At 40.9% G+C, this 16,051-nt stretch overlaps 1 protein-coding gene across 1 annotated transcript in view; it reads left to right on the forward strand.

Moving 5' to 3' along the window:
- The window catches only part of slc9a3r1b (SLC9A3 regulator 1b), a 37,153-nt gene extending 21,819 nt beyond the window's left edge, over positions 1–15,334 (forward strand). The window contains exons 2-6 of the mRNA XM_044050286.1: positions 6,096–6,266; positions 9,678–9,831; positions 12,548–12,591; positions 13,609–13,728; positions 13,872–15,334. Of these exons, the coding sequence (XP_043906221.1) occupies positions 6,096–6,266; positions 9,678–9,831; positions 12,548–12,591; positions 13,609–13,728; positions 13,872–14,009 (627 nt within the window). The 3' untranslated portion in view covers positions 14,010–15,334. The remainder of the gene's footprint in view (positions 1–6,095; positions 6,267–9,677; positions 9,832–12,547; positions 12,592–13,608; positions 13,729–13,871) is intronic.
- Positions 15,335–16,051: the final 717 nt, after the last annotated feature.

The raw sequence follows: 16,051 nt of genomic DNA on the forward strand, positions 1-16,051 counted from the left end.
CAAACATGCGTGCACGGCAGTGGTTTCCACAAACTGTTCTTTTTTATGCCTTGTGAGAGTGTGGATTAGTAAAACAAAAAGAGTAGTTGAGTCAGAGACCAGAGGCTGTGCAGAAATGACACAAACCCTGCAGTAATAGGTGTCCCATATGTGTGCTTTTCTGTTAGGGACTTTAGTTACACATCGGTTGCCTGGCTAAGCTTGGAGGGGAAAATGTGAAGTAAGTGGCAGCCTGGCTGAGTGACAGAGCTGCAGCCTCTGGCACATAAACACACACACTAGTCCTTACACTGTACGGCTCACAGCTGGAGCGCCGCTCTCAGCGGGACAGTCTGGCAAATGCAAATCTCCAGAGGCCGAGGCAGAAACTGATAAACATGATGGATGATAATCATGGAGGTAAAGAGTTGCTTTATTTTTCCCCGGAGAGTTTTAGAGGATGCAAATCAATCAAACTGCCCTGCCAAACACGTCGCTTGCTCCGAGGCAACAACACTAAGCTTGTCTGCATGTGCTCTGCATGTGCTCTGTTGTCAAAGTATTCATGTAAATGCTGGTATTTCGTTCATTCAAGTTGCTAGCGGCATGGCACTGGGTGGCAATGTCAGTCAGAAATATCCCAGCAGCAAAGATGGTTTCTAGAGGATGAATCTTATTAAACTTAGTCATCCACTGGCTTTTTACTGTGTGAATTTTGCTCTAGAGCCACATGCTTTCACTTTAGCTTGGTGTTTTAAAAGTAAAAAAAAATGCTGTTTTTAGAGCAAAATAGAGAGATTTGGAAATGAATGTGCAGCTATTGACTCATGACAGCATGACTCGACTATCAGCTTGGTTGTGACATTTTCTTTCAGTGTCATTGTCAGCTCATGTCATTGTCAGTCTGATAAAAGACATCCTTGTTGCCAATTCATTCTGTGTTGAAGGAAATCTAGTTATCATTAGATATCGAAATAGTTTGGAGCTGTTGAGTTATTTGGTTTTATTTTGCAGTTGCAGATTGCTCATTTAGTGCTTTGGGCCCCATAAAGGCTTGGGCCGGCACTGCTGCAGAGAAAGAAAACTTCCTGTTTTCACCAGCATGTACATGCCCCAGTGTACCTGAATGGTCATGTGATGCACTTGTTAGGAGTATAATTATGGCTGTAGATGACCTCTGAAACTGAGCTATAACTCTTGTCTGGGTACAGATCATATTTAACTGAAAAATAGAAGTTTCTCAGTTATTTCAAGTCAAAGTGTGGAAAAAACTTTGATGTTCATAAATGATATATAAAAAAAAAGTTATTTGCACAGCCCCTGCCCCATATGCATATTTATTTTTATGTAAAGTGATGATATCTTAAGCTTCAGGCCTTCATCAAAAGAAACATTGTGACACTCGCACTCATTTATAATGTAGATCACTCCTACTTGACACATGTGCTGGCAATTACTACAATTAGCCTCCACCTGTTTGGGAGGGAGCAATCAAGAGTCATTTGACAGCAAACATACATAGAAAGAGAATATACCAAAAGAAAAAGGAGTATAATACAATACAAAAAAAAATACCTTTTAACAGGTACAAAAATGTTCCTTTTATTTTATCTTTAGATTTGAAGTGCTGGAGTTTGGTTTGTGTCTGCAAGTTGAATTTAGCCTCATGGATCTTATCTCTGGTTATTGCTGTTTCCTCAGGAGAAGCAGAAACATGTCTACAGCAGGGCGGTTACATCAGCTTGGGAAGCTATAAACGCTGCATCTCTAAGGACAGAGAGACTGAAGCAGCAGGTGCAGTGGGGTTTTTTTGTGAGAAAGACGTGAGAAGTGTGTTTTGAGAATATTAAAATGGGCCCTGCTTTTATGTCTGGAAGATTAGTATTCAAAGCAACGGCTGCATTTGCATTTGCCAACGTCTGTGCTGTGAAGGTAGAAACTAAACTTGTATATTTACTGGTTAAGAGGAGGTGTAACTTAACCAGTGAAGGCTTTTGTCTCAGTGCAAAAAATATGACGTAATATGTTTTTACAAGTGGTTTCTCTTTATTTGGCCTGTCCACCCATGTTGTGCTGATAACTACTGATACCAAGTTATTCAACATTAAGGTTTACTAGAAACTGTGAATCACAGTGAATTTTTATCAGCCAGAATAAGAATAATAGTATTATTATCATCATGATACACTGTGAGGCAGTCATATGCAGTACGCATAGTATGAATCATTTAACCACTGATATTGCACTATAAAAGGGAAGAAGTGGAATGCAGACTGTATAGTTCATTTTTACAGAATCTGGATATTTCATTAAAAGCCTAACATTCCTTACATTTTCAGCAAATATTTGATTATTACTGTTGACTCCAGAAAAATATATTGTTTAAATCAAATTAAATTAAATTAAATTAAACAGCACAAACTAATCAGTGCTTTTATATGACTCTCCAAAAATCTTTTTGGACTGTTTGTTCATGATGAAGAGAATTATTAGGTAATTAGTCCACACTTTTGATAAGCTCATCTTGTAGTAATCCACAATGTCATTTCTCTTAATTTGACTTTGCTGTCATTTCCTCGTCACTCTCTTCATGGTAATTAATGCACAAATTCTTGTCCCCAAACTTTCCACTGTGGGATTTGTATGTTTTCAGCCTATCGTTCCTTCACACCTCCTTTCAGCTTGTTTGTTTCAACTTAAGGTTGAGTACTAATGTTGTGTCATAGTTAATGTTTATGTAAAGGGGATCAGTGAGTTAATCTGGGGTCATGTTAGCTTGTGTATCAGAGTGGTTTGTTGATGCCTGGCCTTGTTTGTTAGACGTCAAACACTCTGATTCTCATCTTTCTTGGATGATGAGGGAAACGTTTTATCAACGTTTGACAAATACTCTACAGGCTCACACATGACAGCATGCTTGTGTGCTCGTGTGTTTCACTGTGCGTGCGTTTGTTTCGTTTTTTTGTCAGGAAGGTTGAGCCAGTGCAGAGGGAAGCATACTGAGGGAAGATGTGTCAACAGTTCCTGTTCAACACTTCCCTCCTCAAAGGGAAAGTTAATGTCACTGAGAGAGAGAGAGAGAGAGAGAGAGAGAGAGAGAGAAAATCTGGGCAGAGACCAATGTTTCCCATAATAGTGAACAATGTCACTGTGACATAAAAGTGATAAACTCAGAAAGAGTGAGACATGTCCGTCACAGGAATCCCTGACACACTGAGACGTTCTTATCATTAGCTGAGAACAAGGAGTCTATTTCACCTAACATGAATTGGAGATAAAGTCATGTGCAACATAGGGCTGCGGCAATTAATGGATTTGTAATCGACTAGTTCTGTGATTTCAGCTTTTTAAATGTGTATAAAATACTAATAACAGTAGTTTCTTTGCACGAGTGACATCTTTCACTATTTTCAACCATTTTCTGGACCAAACAACAAGGTGATTGATTGAGAAAATGATCGCGAGGTTAATCAATATTGGAAAACTATCAGTTGCAGCCCCAGCTAAAATGTTGGTGAATGGTCTATCACATTTCAAAAGAGAGTCCGGTTCTATAACCAAACTAAGTCTCTAGTGTTTGCACAGGAAATAATTTAGTCTGGATTGACCTTTCACATTATCACAGATGTCTTCAGGGTCTGGAAAATACTTAGAGAATTTAAGCTGTTTATGTAAAAGAAAGAAACTTGACTTACACTGATTTTAAGTCTAAAGCCGCCGGAAACAAATATGTTCTTGTTTTCTAAGTGATAATTAGAGAACACTGATGTATTCAGTGAATGTGCCCGCTGTGTCTGCAGCTCAGTCTTAAACCGCTGGATCATCATAGTGTTGTTGGTTTTAATCAAGTGAAACGAGCAACGTGCAGCAGAAGCACACATTTGTTAATCAGTGGGTCCCTGGTTCTGCTCACGGCTTGTGCGTGTTCAGCAGATTCCACAGATTTCAGACGCGCGTGGAGATTCTTCTGCCCTCCTGTCCTCGCTCGACACAAACCCTCCTCTGTTGTTCCTACTGCGGCCGGAGCACCCAGAAGGTGACTTGATCATTCGAACAGAAACACACTTTGTAATTTTTTTGTGTGGGTTTTTGGTGTAATATTCTGCCATTAAACAGCTAAAACTGAATCAGTTAGAGAAGAGAACTCAGAAGAGGTTTTGCAGAGAGCTCAAAAAATGATTTACCAGGAGGAAAAAAATGATTTACCAAAAGGCTGAAAGGTCTTATCACGAGAAAGTGTGTTCATCAGCAGGATAAATGTTCAGAACACACTCCTGAGGCTTTGCAGAGTTTTAATGGCATCTGTGAGAAAACACTGCTGGCAGCTAAACTGCCATCATGTTTAATATTTTATGTCTGAAGAAAGGTGTGTGTTTGTTTTTCTATAATTTACTTTTATTCCATGATTTTGGTCTATTGCATTGAGGGTGTGTAATGCAAATGCCAACATGTAGTGAACTTGTTTTAAAGTAAAGTATATACTACAATGAAACTGGTAGTCAAAATAATGTAACATTTTAAATAAGAGAATCTTAGTGCCCTTAGTTGCATTAATCAAGTTTCTGAGAGCAAAAATGTGTGAACTCAGTTCAATAAGTAATAATCCATTGTACCAATTAATTGGCCTGATTAATCAACCTTTTAATCCAAGTGTGGCATCTGCCGTCACATCACATGATTTCTATTCTCATTCCATCCATCCATCCATTCATTCATTCATTCATCTTCTACTGCTTTATCCTCCTCATGAGGGTCACGAAAAGTGGGGTACACCCTGGACAGATCGCCAGTCCATCACAGGGCCACATATAGAGACAAACAAGCATTCACTCTCACACCTACGGTTAATTTAGAGCAATTTGTGCAATTTACCTAATCCCCATATTGGACTGTGGGAGGAAACCAGAGAACCTGGAGAAAACCAACCCACACACACACACACACACACAGGGAGAGCATGCAAACTCCATGACGAAAGGCCCTGGGTTTCACTGGAAATCATATTAATGAAAATATGAACATGGTCATGCTTTTCATCCGCTCCTCCTGGATAATATCACTCACCAAAGGTCAAACTAGTCACTACTAGAGAGAGAAAGAACAAAGTGCTTTCCTCGTGTGGGTGAGGTGTTAGTTTATAACAATGGACTTGCGATCACTCATTTCTAGTGTCACACTGTGTATAGAAGAACATATTGATTCAAGGCGCCTCAGTTATTGTAATATCACTGTTTACTTATATCCGCTGCTGTTTTTAACCTATTTAAATCAGTTGGCCTCCTGCCAGCGTTTTTACGTAGAAAGTGACTCAGTCAACACTGACTTATTTATGGACGTCGTTCATTGTCTGAGTGTCCACTTGAGAGCGGGTGTGGAGGGAGGGTCAGGTCGGTTTTGGTCACACTGACCAGCAGAGACTCCTGTGCTGTCCTGTATCTCACTCTGTTTGCTGTGATTAAACCTCTTTGAAGCTCCCTCTGCTAAATTAAGACACAACCTCATCCATACAGCGGAAGGGAGGTTCTGGGATTGCGCTGGAGTTTTTTCCTGGATGACAATACAGCTCTAACTCTTCCTGCCATCCCATAATGAGACTGGACAGGACAGGGGGCGAGGGGACGTGATCAGGGGTCAACATCCACCTTCTATTGTCCTTGCTGGAGCCTGGAGTGACCAGGGCCTTGGACCACACCGGAAACCAGTCCTTTCCTTTAAGGACCCTATACAACCCCTTTCCCTAAATCCTAATTCCCTTCCCAGCGGACCTCCAATCACATGCCTCAAAGACTGGCTTCCTTCCTGGTGAGCAGTCGGAGTCACGTGGAGTCGAGCAGCGGCTCCACTTTACTTGTGATTGTTAAACAACACGCCGCACAACACAACATCAGCATGCAGCAGCCACATGCATGTTCACCCTCGGCTTCATATTCATGGTTAATGATTCACAGGAGCTCTCGGTTATCTTTGTGCCTCTCGTTCTGCCCCAACAGACACCAATGGTGGAGGTATTTTTTTTGTTGTTGTTGTTTTTTTTAAATAGTGATGTTGTTGGCAACGCGTGAATGTCACACACAGTGTACTAACATACCCGTTTCCTCTTGTGTGGTGTCTTTCAGGAGTCGCGCAGTGAACTGCGGCCGCGGCTCTGTGTCGTCCAGAGAGGCTCTAATGGATATGGCTTCAACCTGCACAGCGAGCGGGCGCGGCCAGGCCAGTACATCAGAGCTGTGGATGAAGACTCTCCAGCAGAGAGGGCCGGCCTGCTGGCAAAGGACAGGATAGTACAGGTACTTTAATGAGGTCGGTGCTGGAGTATTGTGACTCCGCACTGAGCTGTAAGTCAGCAACAGTATTGTATAAAGTACCTAAAAGAGTAAAAGTGCAAGTATCTTACCAGGGAAATGACTTTGGTAGAAGTTGAAGCCACTTTTTATAATATAAGTAAAAGTCTTAAAGACATTTGACATTTACTGTACTTGAGTATCAGTAGTTCAGTGGTAGGATGAGTTGTCTTTCAACTGGAAGGTTGTGGGTTCAATTCCTGGCTCTGCTATATGCTATTATGTGTCCTTGAGCAAGACACTTGTTGAAGCGTGTGAATGAGTGAATGTTGAAACTGTAGTGTAAAGCCACTCATCGAGACTGGAAAAGCTCTATAGAAATACAGATCATTACCAACTCTTCTTCTGAGTTAGAAGAAATGTACAGTAAATAGTCAAGTACAGATACTTAAGTACAGTAAATGTGAACGTTCACCAAAGTCTAGAAATCTTATATATTTGACATTTCATTTTTTATTAAAAATATCTAAAGGCAACAACTCTAGTGTTATATATTTTTGTTGAGTAGTACACTTACATTAAACTGTTCCCAGCGCTCTTTAAAGCCATAGAAATCTGTGTTTCTATCCAAGGTGAGTGACCAACTCATGCCTTTTAGTGACGTCATCCACTTAAGTCATCTTTGCTGTCTTGCTGTCGCTCAGGACAGTGTTTCCCAACCCTGCTCCTGGGGGAACACTGACCTAGATGTTTTGGATGCTGTCCCGCTCCAACACACCTGATTCAAATGAATGGCTCGTTATCAGGCTTTTGTGGAGCTTGCTAATCAGCTGACGATTTCAATCAGGTGTGCTGGAGCTGGGCACGTCTGTAGGACAGTGTTCCCACAGGAAACCAAACAAGACAACAATTCCCATGATCCCACGCTGCTGCTCCATATCGCCACACTTGGCATTTTTGTTATTGTTTTGATTGAGAGGCAGGAATGACATCTTGTACCTATAATCTATAGGTGTGAGGACGAAGGAAGTGAGCTGCCCTATTATATTATATTATTTATTAAGTTATCATAATAAGCCAAAAATGTCTGTGCGTATTGTGTATCCTGATTAGTCTGGCGTACTTCCGCTTTAGACGGCCTGACTGTAGTTACATTGTTGCCGGGGTAAAAATAGAGAAGAATGGAGTGACGTATAACCAGCCTTCAACGACATTAAATGATAATATATGAGCGAGCCTGTTGTATGTTAAAGGCGTCGTCCATATTTAGTGGGCTTTCATTTGAAAATAGCAATTTTAAATAAAAATGATCTACGTATAAACTTTCAACTTATGTCAGGTTTATACAATATCCAATAATAATATACACTATAATATACAGCATACTGACATTGTCTAATCTGGATTAAGTGTGGCTGCATAACACAGTTCAACATACAGTATGCACACCTAAACACAGAAGAAAAATTGAAGTAAAAAAAATAATAGTCTCCTTATACCTTGCTTTATTTTAATCTAATTCCACTAAACCAGTGTGTGAAGTATATGTGAGGAAGAGGGGGATGATGAGAGAGTAAATGATTTTATTGGGAAAATGATTTTTACTGTGAAAAGTCCGTAGCCGACTTTGACCGACTCGACCTATTTACACCACTGTATTTTGACAGGGTGTCATTATTTGAAGGTGAAACAATAAATAAAATAAATAAAAATACAATCTTAATATTAATATTAATAAAGAACAAAATCCACAATATTTTCAGCAACACTATGGTATGACTTGAAATGTAGTTCTAAATTTCTATCTAATGGCTTGAGGTCGACGACCCCAGATCCCATTGTGCTCTTCGCTGATTCATTTCATGTTGTTTCTACAACATACAAACATTTACATTTACTCCCTCTGTGGTATATAATAAGCAAGAGCAAATCATAGTATACATTTCGATCAAACCAGAGCAGCAGTGTGTGTCCACATCATGTGTGGACCATCATTCTCCCGTCGTTCCTCACCTGAGTGGCATTTTACCACCCAGCACGTGAGAGAGTGAGTGTGTGTGTGTGTGTGACTGTGCTGGGAGATTAGACATTAAATCAGAGTGGGACAAGGACAGAGGGATTAAACCACAGAACCTCAAGTCAGTGTTACTTGTAAGGGCTTTCCAGTCCGTCCCCCAGAGGGCCTCAGACAGCCACACCACCCACTGAGAGCCACGGCTTTGTGTGGAGCCAACCACCATTGTTACTACTATTACTGGCCGAGCAGCAATTGTCCAGCTTCCTCTGTGAGACTGGCTTAGATATGATGGTCCACCCTGTGCCCGAAAACCCATGCATGTACACTCACCCACACACATACGATAGATATGAATCACACTAACCAGCAGCAGTTCTACTAATAACCCTTAAATCAAGTCTTAAGTCATTTTACATTTTAAGGATACTCGTGACTTACTGAGAGGGATTTGGACAGGTTTCTGTCCATAAAGACGTTACAGACGTACAATCAACTTTCACTGAGGAGCAAAACTGAAGTGAAGTTTCACAATAATTATCCGTACGACCTGATATTTAACTTTTTCATCACGATTGTCTATAGCTCGTAAATTTTTTTTTCATCTTTATTTTTTAAATGAAGGATCCTTTTTCTGTTTTCTGACATACATGTGTTTTTGAAATATTCTGCACCTTAGTATTTCAAGATATGAGGGTTTAGGTTCCCTGCATGGCTTTTAACTTTATTTCAGCACAAAGTCTCATGTCCAGAATTATTTACAAGACAGGCCAGGAATCTTTATTGGTGTATTTACCTCTTACAAAAGAATTCTGTACAATATCACTGCTTTTATTACTTATTTTATTGTGTAATGCCTTGCATGTATGTACTTCAGGGTGTGGTTTACATAATAAGCCTTTATAGGTTTCCCCTTTAAAATGAGTTCAAATGAGTCATGTAATAAAATAAATAAAATAATGCATTGCCTCAACCCTTGTCCTAAACTTAAGCATCTCAACTAAATCTCTTAATCTAATTATAAACTAAGTCTTAACCCTAAACATATATGTATATATATATATATATATATATATATATATATATATATATACATATATATATGTGTGTGTACAAAAATATTAAAATATAAAAATGATGACAGATTAAACTGAGCACTCTATGGAGTTTGTTTTCTGATTTGGTGGTTGAGAGTGTATGTGCATATATATACACACACAGGATTTCCTGCCCAAGGGCCTTGGGGCAGCAAAGTGATAATATTGAGAAAGAAATCCTGACAAGAATGAAAAACAACAACAGCAAAAAAAAAGATTTGTGTTCACTTTTCTGTGGGAACAAAAAATAGAAGGATTTCCACATGTGCCACAGATTTTGTAAAACACTTTCCCCCCCCTCCACAGGTGAACGGTGTGTCACTGGAGGGGAAGACGCACTCACAAGTCGTGGCTGCCATTAAAGCTGGAGGGAGTGAGGCCCGGCTGCTGGTGGTGGACCCTGACACTGACGCTTTTTTCAAGAAGTGCAGAGTGGCGCCCAACCTAGACCACCTGACCGGTGAGGGAACACACCATATCATTTCACCACCGCTAAAGTTAGTGGTTATACACAGGCATTCTGAAACTGGGCCAACGTCCTAAAAAAGGCGATTAACACAGATTCTAATTGGGTTTTTTTTTTCATCCGTGTGTAAATTGTGAAATCACAAATGCATCAGAAACAAGAAGAAAACACCAGAAAAGTCATATCTTTGACTTCAGTCCCGCATTTCAGTTGCAATGCCAGTTTACTGGCTCTGCGTGTCTCTTCTTCTTTATTTCCCTCTCCTTCTGTCTCTCACTATATCCTGCTTTCTTTCCCTGCCAACACACACACACACACACACACACAGACAGAGAGAGACTGAGCTGCTTCCTGCCCCCACCTCATGTTCGTGTCCTGCAGAGAAAGTTAATCTTTTAGACATAAATAGATCGGATCAGACGGATCAGACCTTGGTTTGCACTGTTGTCTCATCCCCATTAAAGTTTAGTAGGCTACCTAACAATGAGACAACACCTGCAAACAACGATTCATCAAGAATCGAATAGTCCGACAAAAACAAGGACAAGTCAATAATGACATTTTTTAGTCGCATCCTGTGGCCTTCAACAACTTTTCCATTGGTCAAACATCAGGTTTCTAACTCCACCAACAGCTGAAGGCCAAGAGAAGACATACCAGCCCACGAGAGGGGTTGGTATATCCACCAGCACCTCCAGGGGGCGCCCTAATACAGTCTGACTGATAAGTTCATTGTCCAGCGTCTAATCCTCTGGCAGGTGGTGTGTGTGCATGTCTTCAGGCCCAAGTGTGGAGTGCACTCATGTAACCATGGCGCTGCCGACTGTCGGCACGGCAACAGTCATTTTACAAGGGAAACCCTGTGTTTCCAGGAAATACTCAAATAGAACACCACCAGTTCATTAACACAAATAGATTGTGTTTAAATACTGTGAATAGACCCACTTTCTCCATCCACACAGTTTATATTCAGTAACTTTGCCTTAAAACAAGCCGTCTGAACTTCATTATTATTATTTCTATCAACGAATTGCACATTTTTGCCCTTCAGCTTCAGCTTTTGATCTTTTTATTGAGATTTTCTGTGTTGGATTATTGGATTACTTTTATCTTGCTGTTCTTAGTTTCCCATGTTATTGTTTTATGAACTAATTTGACAGTTAGATAATATCTGCCTAGACCTGTGTGGGTCTACCTCAGGGCTTTGCTCCATTGCTGCTGTCCAGGTAAAGCATACTTTTGTGGACTCCTAAATCAATCCTCCACATGTGGTAAGGACAGAAAGTTGTCCCTCTGCCATATCTTATTCTCGCCGTCCCAGCTGCCCCATCACCTACCTCCCATATAGTCTCAGATTCTACAGACATGCAGGCTCTCTTTGCTGGTCTGGACTCACGCCTTCATTGCACCAGTCCATTCAGAGCGCCCAGCCGCTGAGTAGAGTGAGCTGAAGGCAAATGGAGCGAGATGCTCCTAAAAACATCTGGCATCAGCCAGATGATCCAGGCTCATCTTAGAGAGGAAGTATGAGACAGGACACGTGAAACTACACTGACGTGGTTTTGGACATCAAAACATCAGAAACAAATGTCCCGCATGGCACTTCTAGGAGCAGTGTTTGAGTCGTTGGACTTGCGCCAGTGTAGTTTGATGTGTTAGTAACCAGAGAGATTCCAGAAAAGTGTTACCCAGGAAACTGCCTGCGCTCCACATGCTGCCCACTCAGCGGGCACCTGCCTACACTGACTCTCTGACTTCAAGATAAACACACACACATTCTTGTAAAGCTATCTTAACCAGAACACTCATAGACATAATGCATTGCCGAGAACCTGCCACTAACCTTAGCCGTCGCAACTAAATGCCTAATCTTAACATAACTTAATTCTAACCTGTAAAGCCTTAAAAGTTGTGATGATCTGCCAAAATGTCCTCGCTTTCTGTGGTGTATACGTTCTTTTTGGTCCTCACAAAGATATACATACAAGTGCTTGCGCACACACACACACACACACAGCACCTTTGTTTGGTTTCCTAGACACTCAGTCCAAGTGGCCTCTCAGGTTGGATCTGGGACTGAGTTAGGACCTGGAGAGGCTCCTCTCAGAGTCAGGGCACACACACACACACAGTGTGGAGACAAGAGGTGGAGTCGAGCCTCAGATTAATTCTAAAGGACCAGCTGCTGTTTACAGCTCATAATAAGCTATAAACACTTTTTCGGGGGTGAGGATCACAGCGATGGAAGGTAAGGGATGTGTCAAACATCTCTTGTGATGTCCGTGTGTCTGTCCGCCGCTTCCAACTCTCAAAAAACACTGCTTCATGTGAACATGGATGAATAATGTGGGGGTCAAACCGCAGACATCTGATAGGTAGAAGGCCCCGTGGCTTCATCTCAGGAAATGGAAGAGGGGAGATGGAGAGGACCAAGGTGGAACACCATCTCAGAGAAGATGAACCATGTGTGAATAATAGATGAGCTGCTCATACCTGTGCTATGTAATAGAGTCTGTGTTGGTGGAATGAAAGGTGAGCTGCAGAAAGACCGTTGAGCTAGAGCAGAGAGCAGCTCTCTGCTCTGATGATGCAGGACTGAAGGACCGTAGGTATCATGACAGTCGGGACCAGTGAGACGGGCAGAGGGAGGCAGAGGGAGTTGTGTTTGTGGACTGTGTGACTGATTCTTGTGTCACTTCCATGTCTGCAGGTCCACTGCCGGAGCCTGTCGTTAATGGAGGAATGGAGGAGAAGGTAAGAGTCATCAGCGGCGACTACATCGCGTAAATGAGACAAATGACAGTGTGGCGCGCGTTAAAGTCTGTGTAGTGCTACGATTTGGATTTGAAATCAGCTTTCTGCCAAATCCAGAAGAGGGATTTGATCTTTGAAGTGCGGGAAGAGCTGTTGGTCTCCCGCAGCGACCACTTCCCTCTTCACTGAAGGAGCCTCTCCTTCCTGGCAGAGAGAAAGACAATAATAGTTCAGGCTCCTGTCTGCGTTGAATACTCCCTATGTCACACTAACTGTGACCCGGCAGGGTCAAGGTCGAGCAAGTAACATGCTGACTTTTGTGGTTTACTACATAAACGAAGAGAGAGGCTGTTGGAGTGACTTATTAATCTCTGAGACTGAACTGTGTACTGAACACACTTTCCTGTGATTGTTTGAGTTGTTCATTGTACTGGTAGAAAACCTCGCCCAACCAGGACTCCATTAACTGAATTATTAGAAAATGATTTGACCATGTTTGCAGTTTGCAGAGTATATACAAAATCATTATTATGAATAACTCCTCAGGGAAAGGCCGGGATCTGAACCAGTGACCTTCTCGCTGTGATGATTTGATGGGTTATTAAAACCGAGTTACTCATCACTTTTACATGACACACTTGTAGTGCAGTGCTCTCCAAATATATTATTCAGAAAGCTCACAGGACTGATAGTAGATATCTGTAGATAACAGTCAAAACAAATAACTTTTAGACTCCGTAGACCTCTACTCATGAGAGAAACACAATTCAAATACCAGGTTGCCTCCCTGTGGAGGAGTCTGGTACTGCATCAAGTCTGAAAAGAGTTTCTTCCATCCATCTTCTACCGCTTTATCCTCCACGAGGGTCACCGGGGGTGGGGGGGGTATCTCAGCAGACATAGGGCGACAGGCGGGGTCACACCCTGGACAGTATAATAGTATATTATAATGTTTCCTCTTTGTTGCTTAAAACACGCACGCTAATCCGTCCGTGCATGTCTTGCTTTTCCCTGCAGGTGAATGGTCGACAGGCAAAGGAGGCAGAGAGAGACTCAAAGCTGTCAATCAGTCCCTCTCCGTCCAGCGCCTCCTCCAACACCTCCCTCACAACCCCAACCACAAACACCCCACCTGAGGTACGTCACCGCAAACAGCATGACTGTCGTTTGCGATTTCAATCAACACGCACACACACACACGTAAGGTGCATCATGTTTTTTTTTTCCTTTCTTTCTTTCTTTCTTTCTTTCTTTCTTTCTTTCTTTCTTTCTCCGTCCAGGGTTTGATGACAGAGGCCATCCCAGCTCTCAACCTGTCCCTGCAGCAGGTCAAAGAGCGCGCACACCAGAAGCGCTCCAACAAGAGAGCGCCGCCCATGGACTGGACCAAGAAAAATGAACTCTTCAGCAACCTATAGGGCACTTCCACACCTTACACATACATGTATACACAGATTTTTTTTAATCATAGTGATTCTTAAAACAAAAGAGATATTTTTATTATAATGACATTAAAATAGCAGTTTAACTACTGGCAGCAAAAAAATAAACAAAAATCCAAGCCTTTTTGTAAGATACTCTATTCTTCTTATGACTGCTCTTGTTATCGTAATCCACATATTATACATATAATGTGCTACTAACGATGAAAGATGTATATGCCAATGAAAGTGATGTGGAGAATGTGTATGAATGTGTGCGTTTATAGTTATTTATGCCCTGTGAATATGTGGGCATGTCCACACACACACACACACACACACGTTTACACAGTTACTTCCATTTCATTTGGACAGCCTAAACGAAGTGTTATCCATAACCAGTTAGTGCCTAACCCTGACCACTCTGATCCCGGTGTAATGCCTGTGGAAATGAGGAGCATTTGATCGTCGTGCTATATTTAATAACCGTCTCTCCCTTACATTAAAGCTGCTGTATGTCAGATTATTCCAGATTAATGCCAATGAATAAACAGATTGTGCAGCGTATCGCCTGACTGAGATGATTTGGAGATTGGTCGTTTTATCAAAAACTAGTATTGCTTTGGTGAACCTCATCAGTGTCCGGGTGTGGCAAGCCCAGTTCAGTTACTATAGAAAACCCTTTACAGGTAGAACCCTAACCCCGGACACCTGTGGTAAAGCACCGTGCACGTTTTTATCAAACCAGCCTGGCAATCACTTCAGAGCTGAAACATCACACTCAAGAGTGGTGACACACTGAAAGTCATTTTAGATTTTTTTGGGGAAATATTTACTGAAGGCTTTAAACTGGAAAGAACTGTATATGAAAATAGGTTATTTTATAACGCATGTATATATCTTATACCATTTTTCATTTTACTCTTATTGATTTATGATTTTTATGATTTAGTGAAATTCCATCCTTTGAAGAAATGTGAACTCCAGTTAATTATAAGTAACTTATACCATCCTCACTTTGCCGTCACGTCCCCCCCACGTGTGCTGAAATGGCTGTTCAGTACACGTGTTTAAGCACAGATTTGTATTGCTTTTAATAAATAATAACTTTACACATTTCTATTGAACAACAAAATGGTGTGATTTTTAGATTCTTATTTCTATGCCTGTGCTTCACTAGATTTGATGTATTTGTCCAATTTTGAGAAAAAGTGATCATTTTGAAGTTAAATGATTGAACAATAGGATGAGGTTTTTTTTTTAAAATATAAAGCACGTGTAAGTGATTTCTATACTGTAATAAATCGGTCATTGCAACAACACAATCCCGTGGTGTTCATTTTAGTCAGTCATGTGAAAATAAATATACTTTTATAATATTGAACGTGTGTCATGTTGTTGTTAATCTGGTTACACAGTCACATCATGGGGATTTAAACAAAAAACCCATAATGTAAAGTATTACATTTTACGGTCAAGACATGTTATATTGTTAGGGTGAGGTCAAGTCTGCAGGAAATGAATGTACATCAATGTAATGTCCTCACAGGGTTAGTGTGTGTAAGGATTAGTGACATCTAATGGTGAGACTGCAGATTACAACCGCAGGACTCCTCTGCTCACCACCAGAAAAGGAAACTATAGTGCAAATACGAGAGAATGTCTGTCTTTTATTTCTTAGTGATTGATTTGTTTGTTTGGGCTTCTGTAGGATCACTGCCGTGCAAGATCTATAAAGCATGACATTTGTGCATGTAAGTGTATAAAAGTCTTATTCTAAGGCTAAGAAAACCAACTCATTTTTCACTTCGAAAGCAATTATACACTTTATCAAATTGCGACACAATATAACACATAATATGGTGCATAATACAACATTAGTAACAAACGTTACTGCTATTTATATTAAGATATAAGTATCTTAATATGTAAACCAGGCATTTCTATCTGTTTGATGAATTAATCACAACTTCATTTTATGCACAGAACAAAACGAGACAAATTTAAACAAGCACATGCTTTATTAGTTAATGATGATT

Source organism: Solea senegalensis, linkage group LG19, assembly GCF_019176455.1.
Source record: "Solea senegalensis isolate Sse05_10M linkage group LG19, IFAPA_SoseM_1, whole genome shotgun sequence".
Lineage (NCBI taxonomy): Eukaryota > Metazoa > Chordata > Actinopteri > Pleuronectiformes > Soleidae > Solea > Solea senegalensis.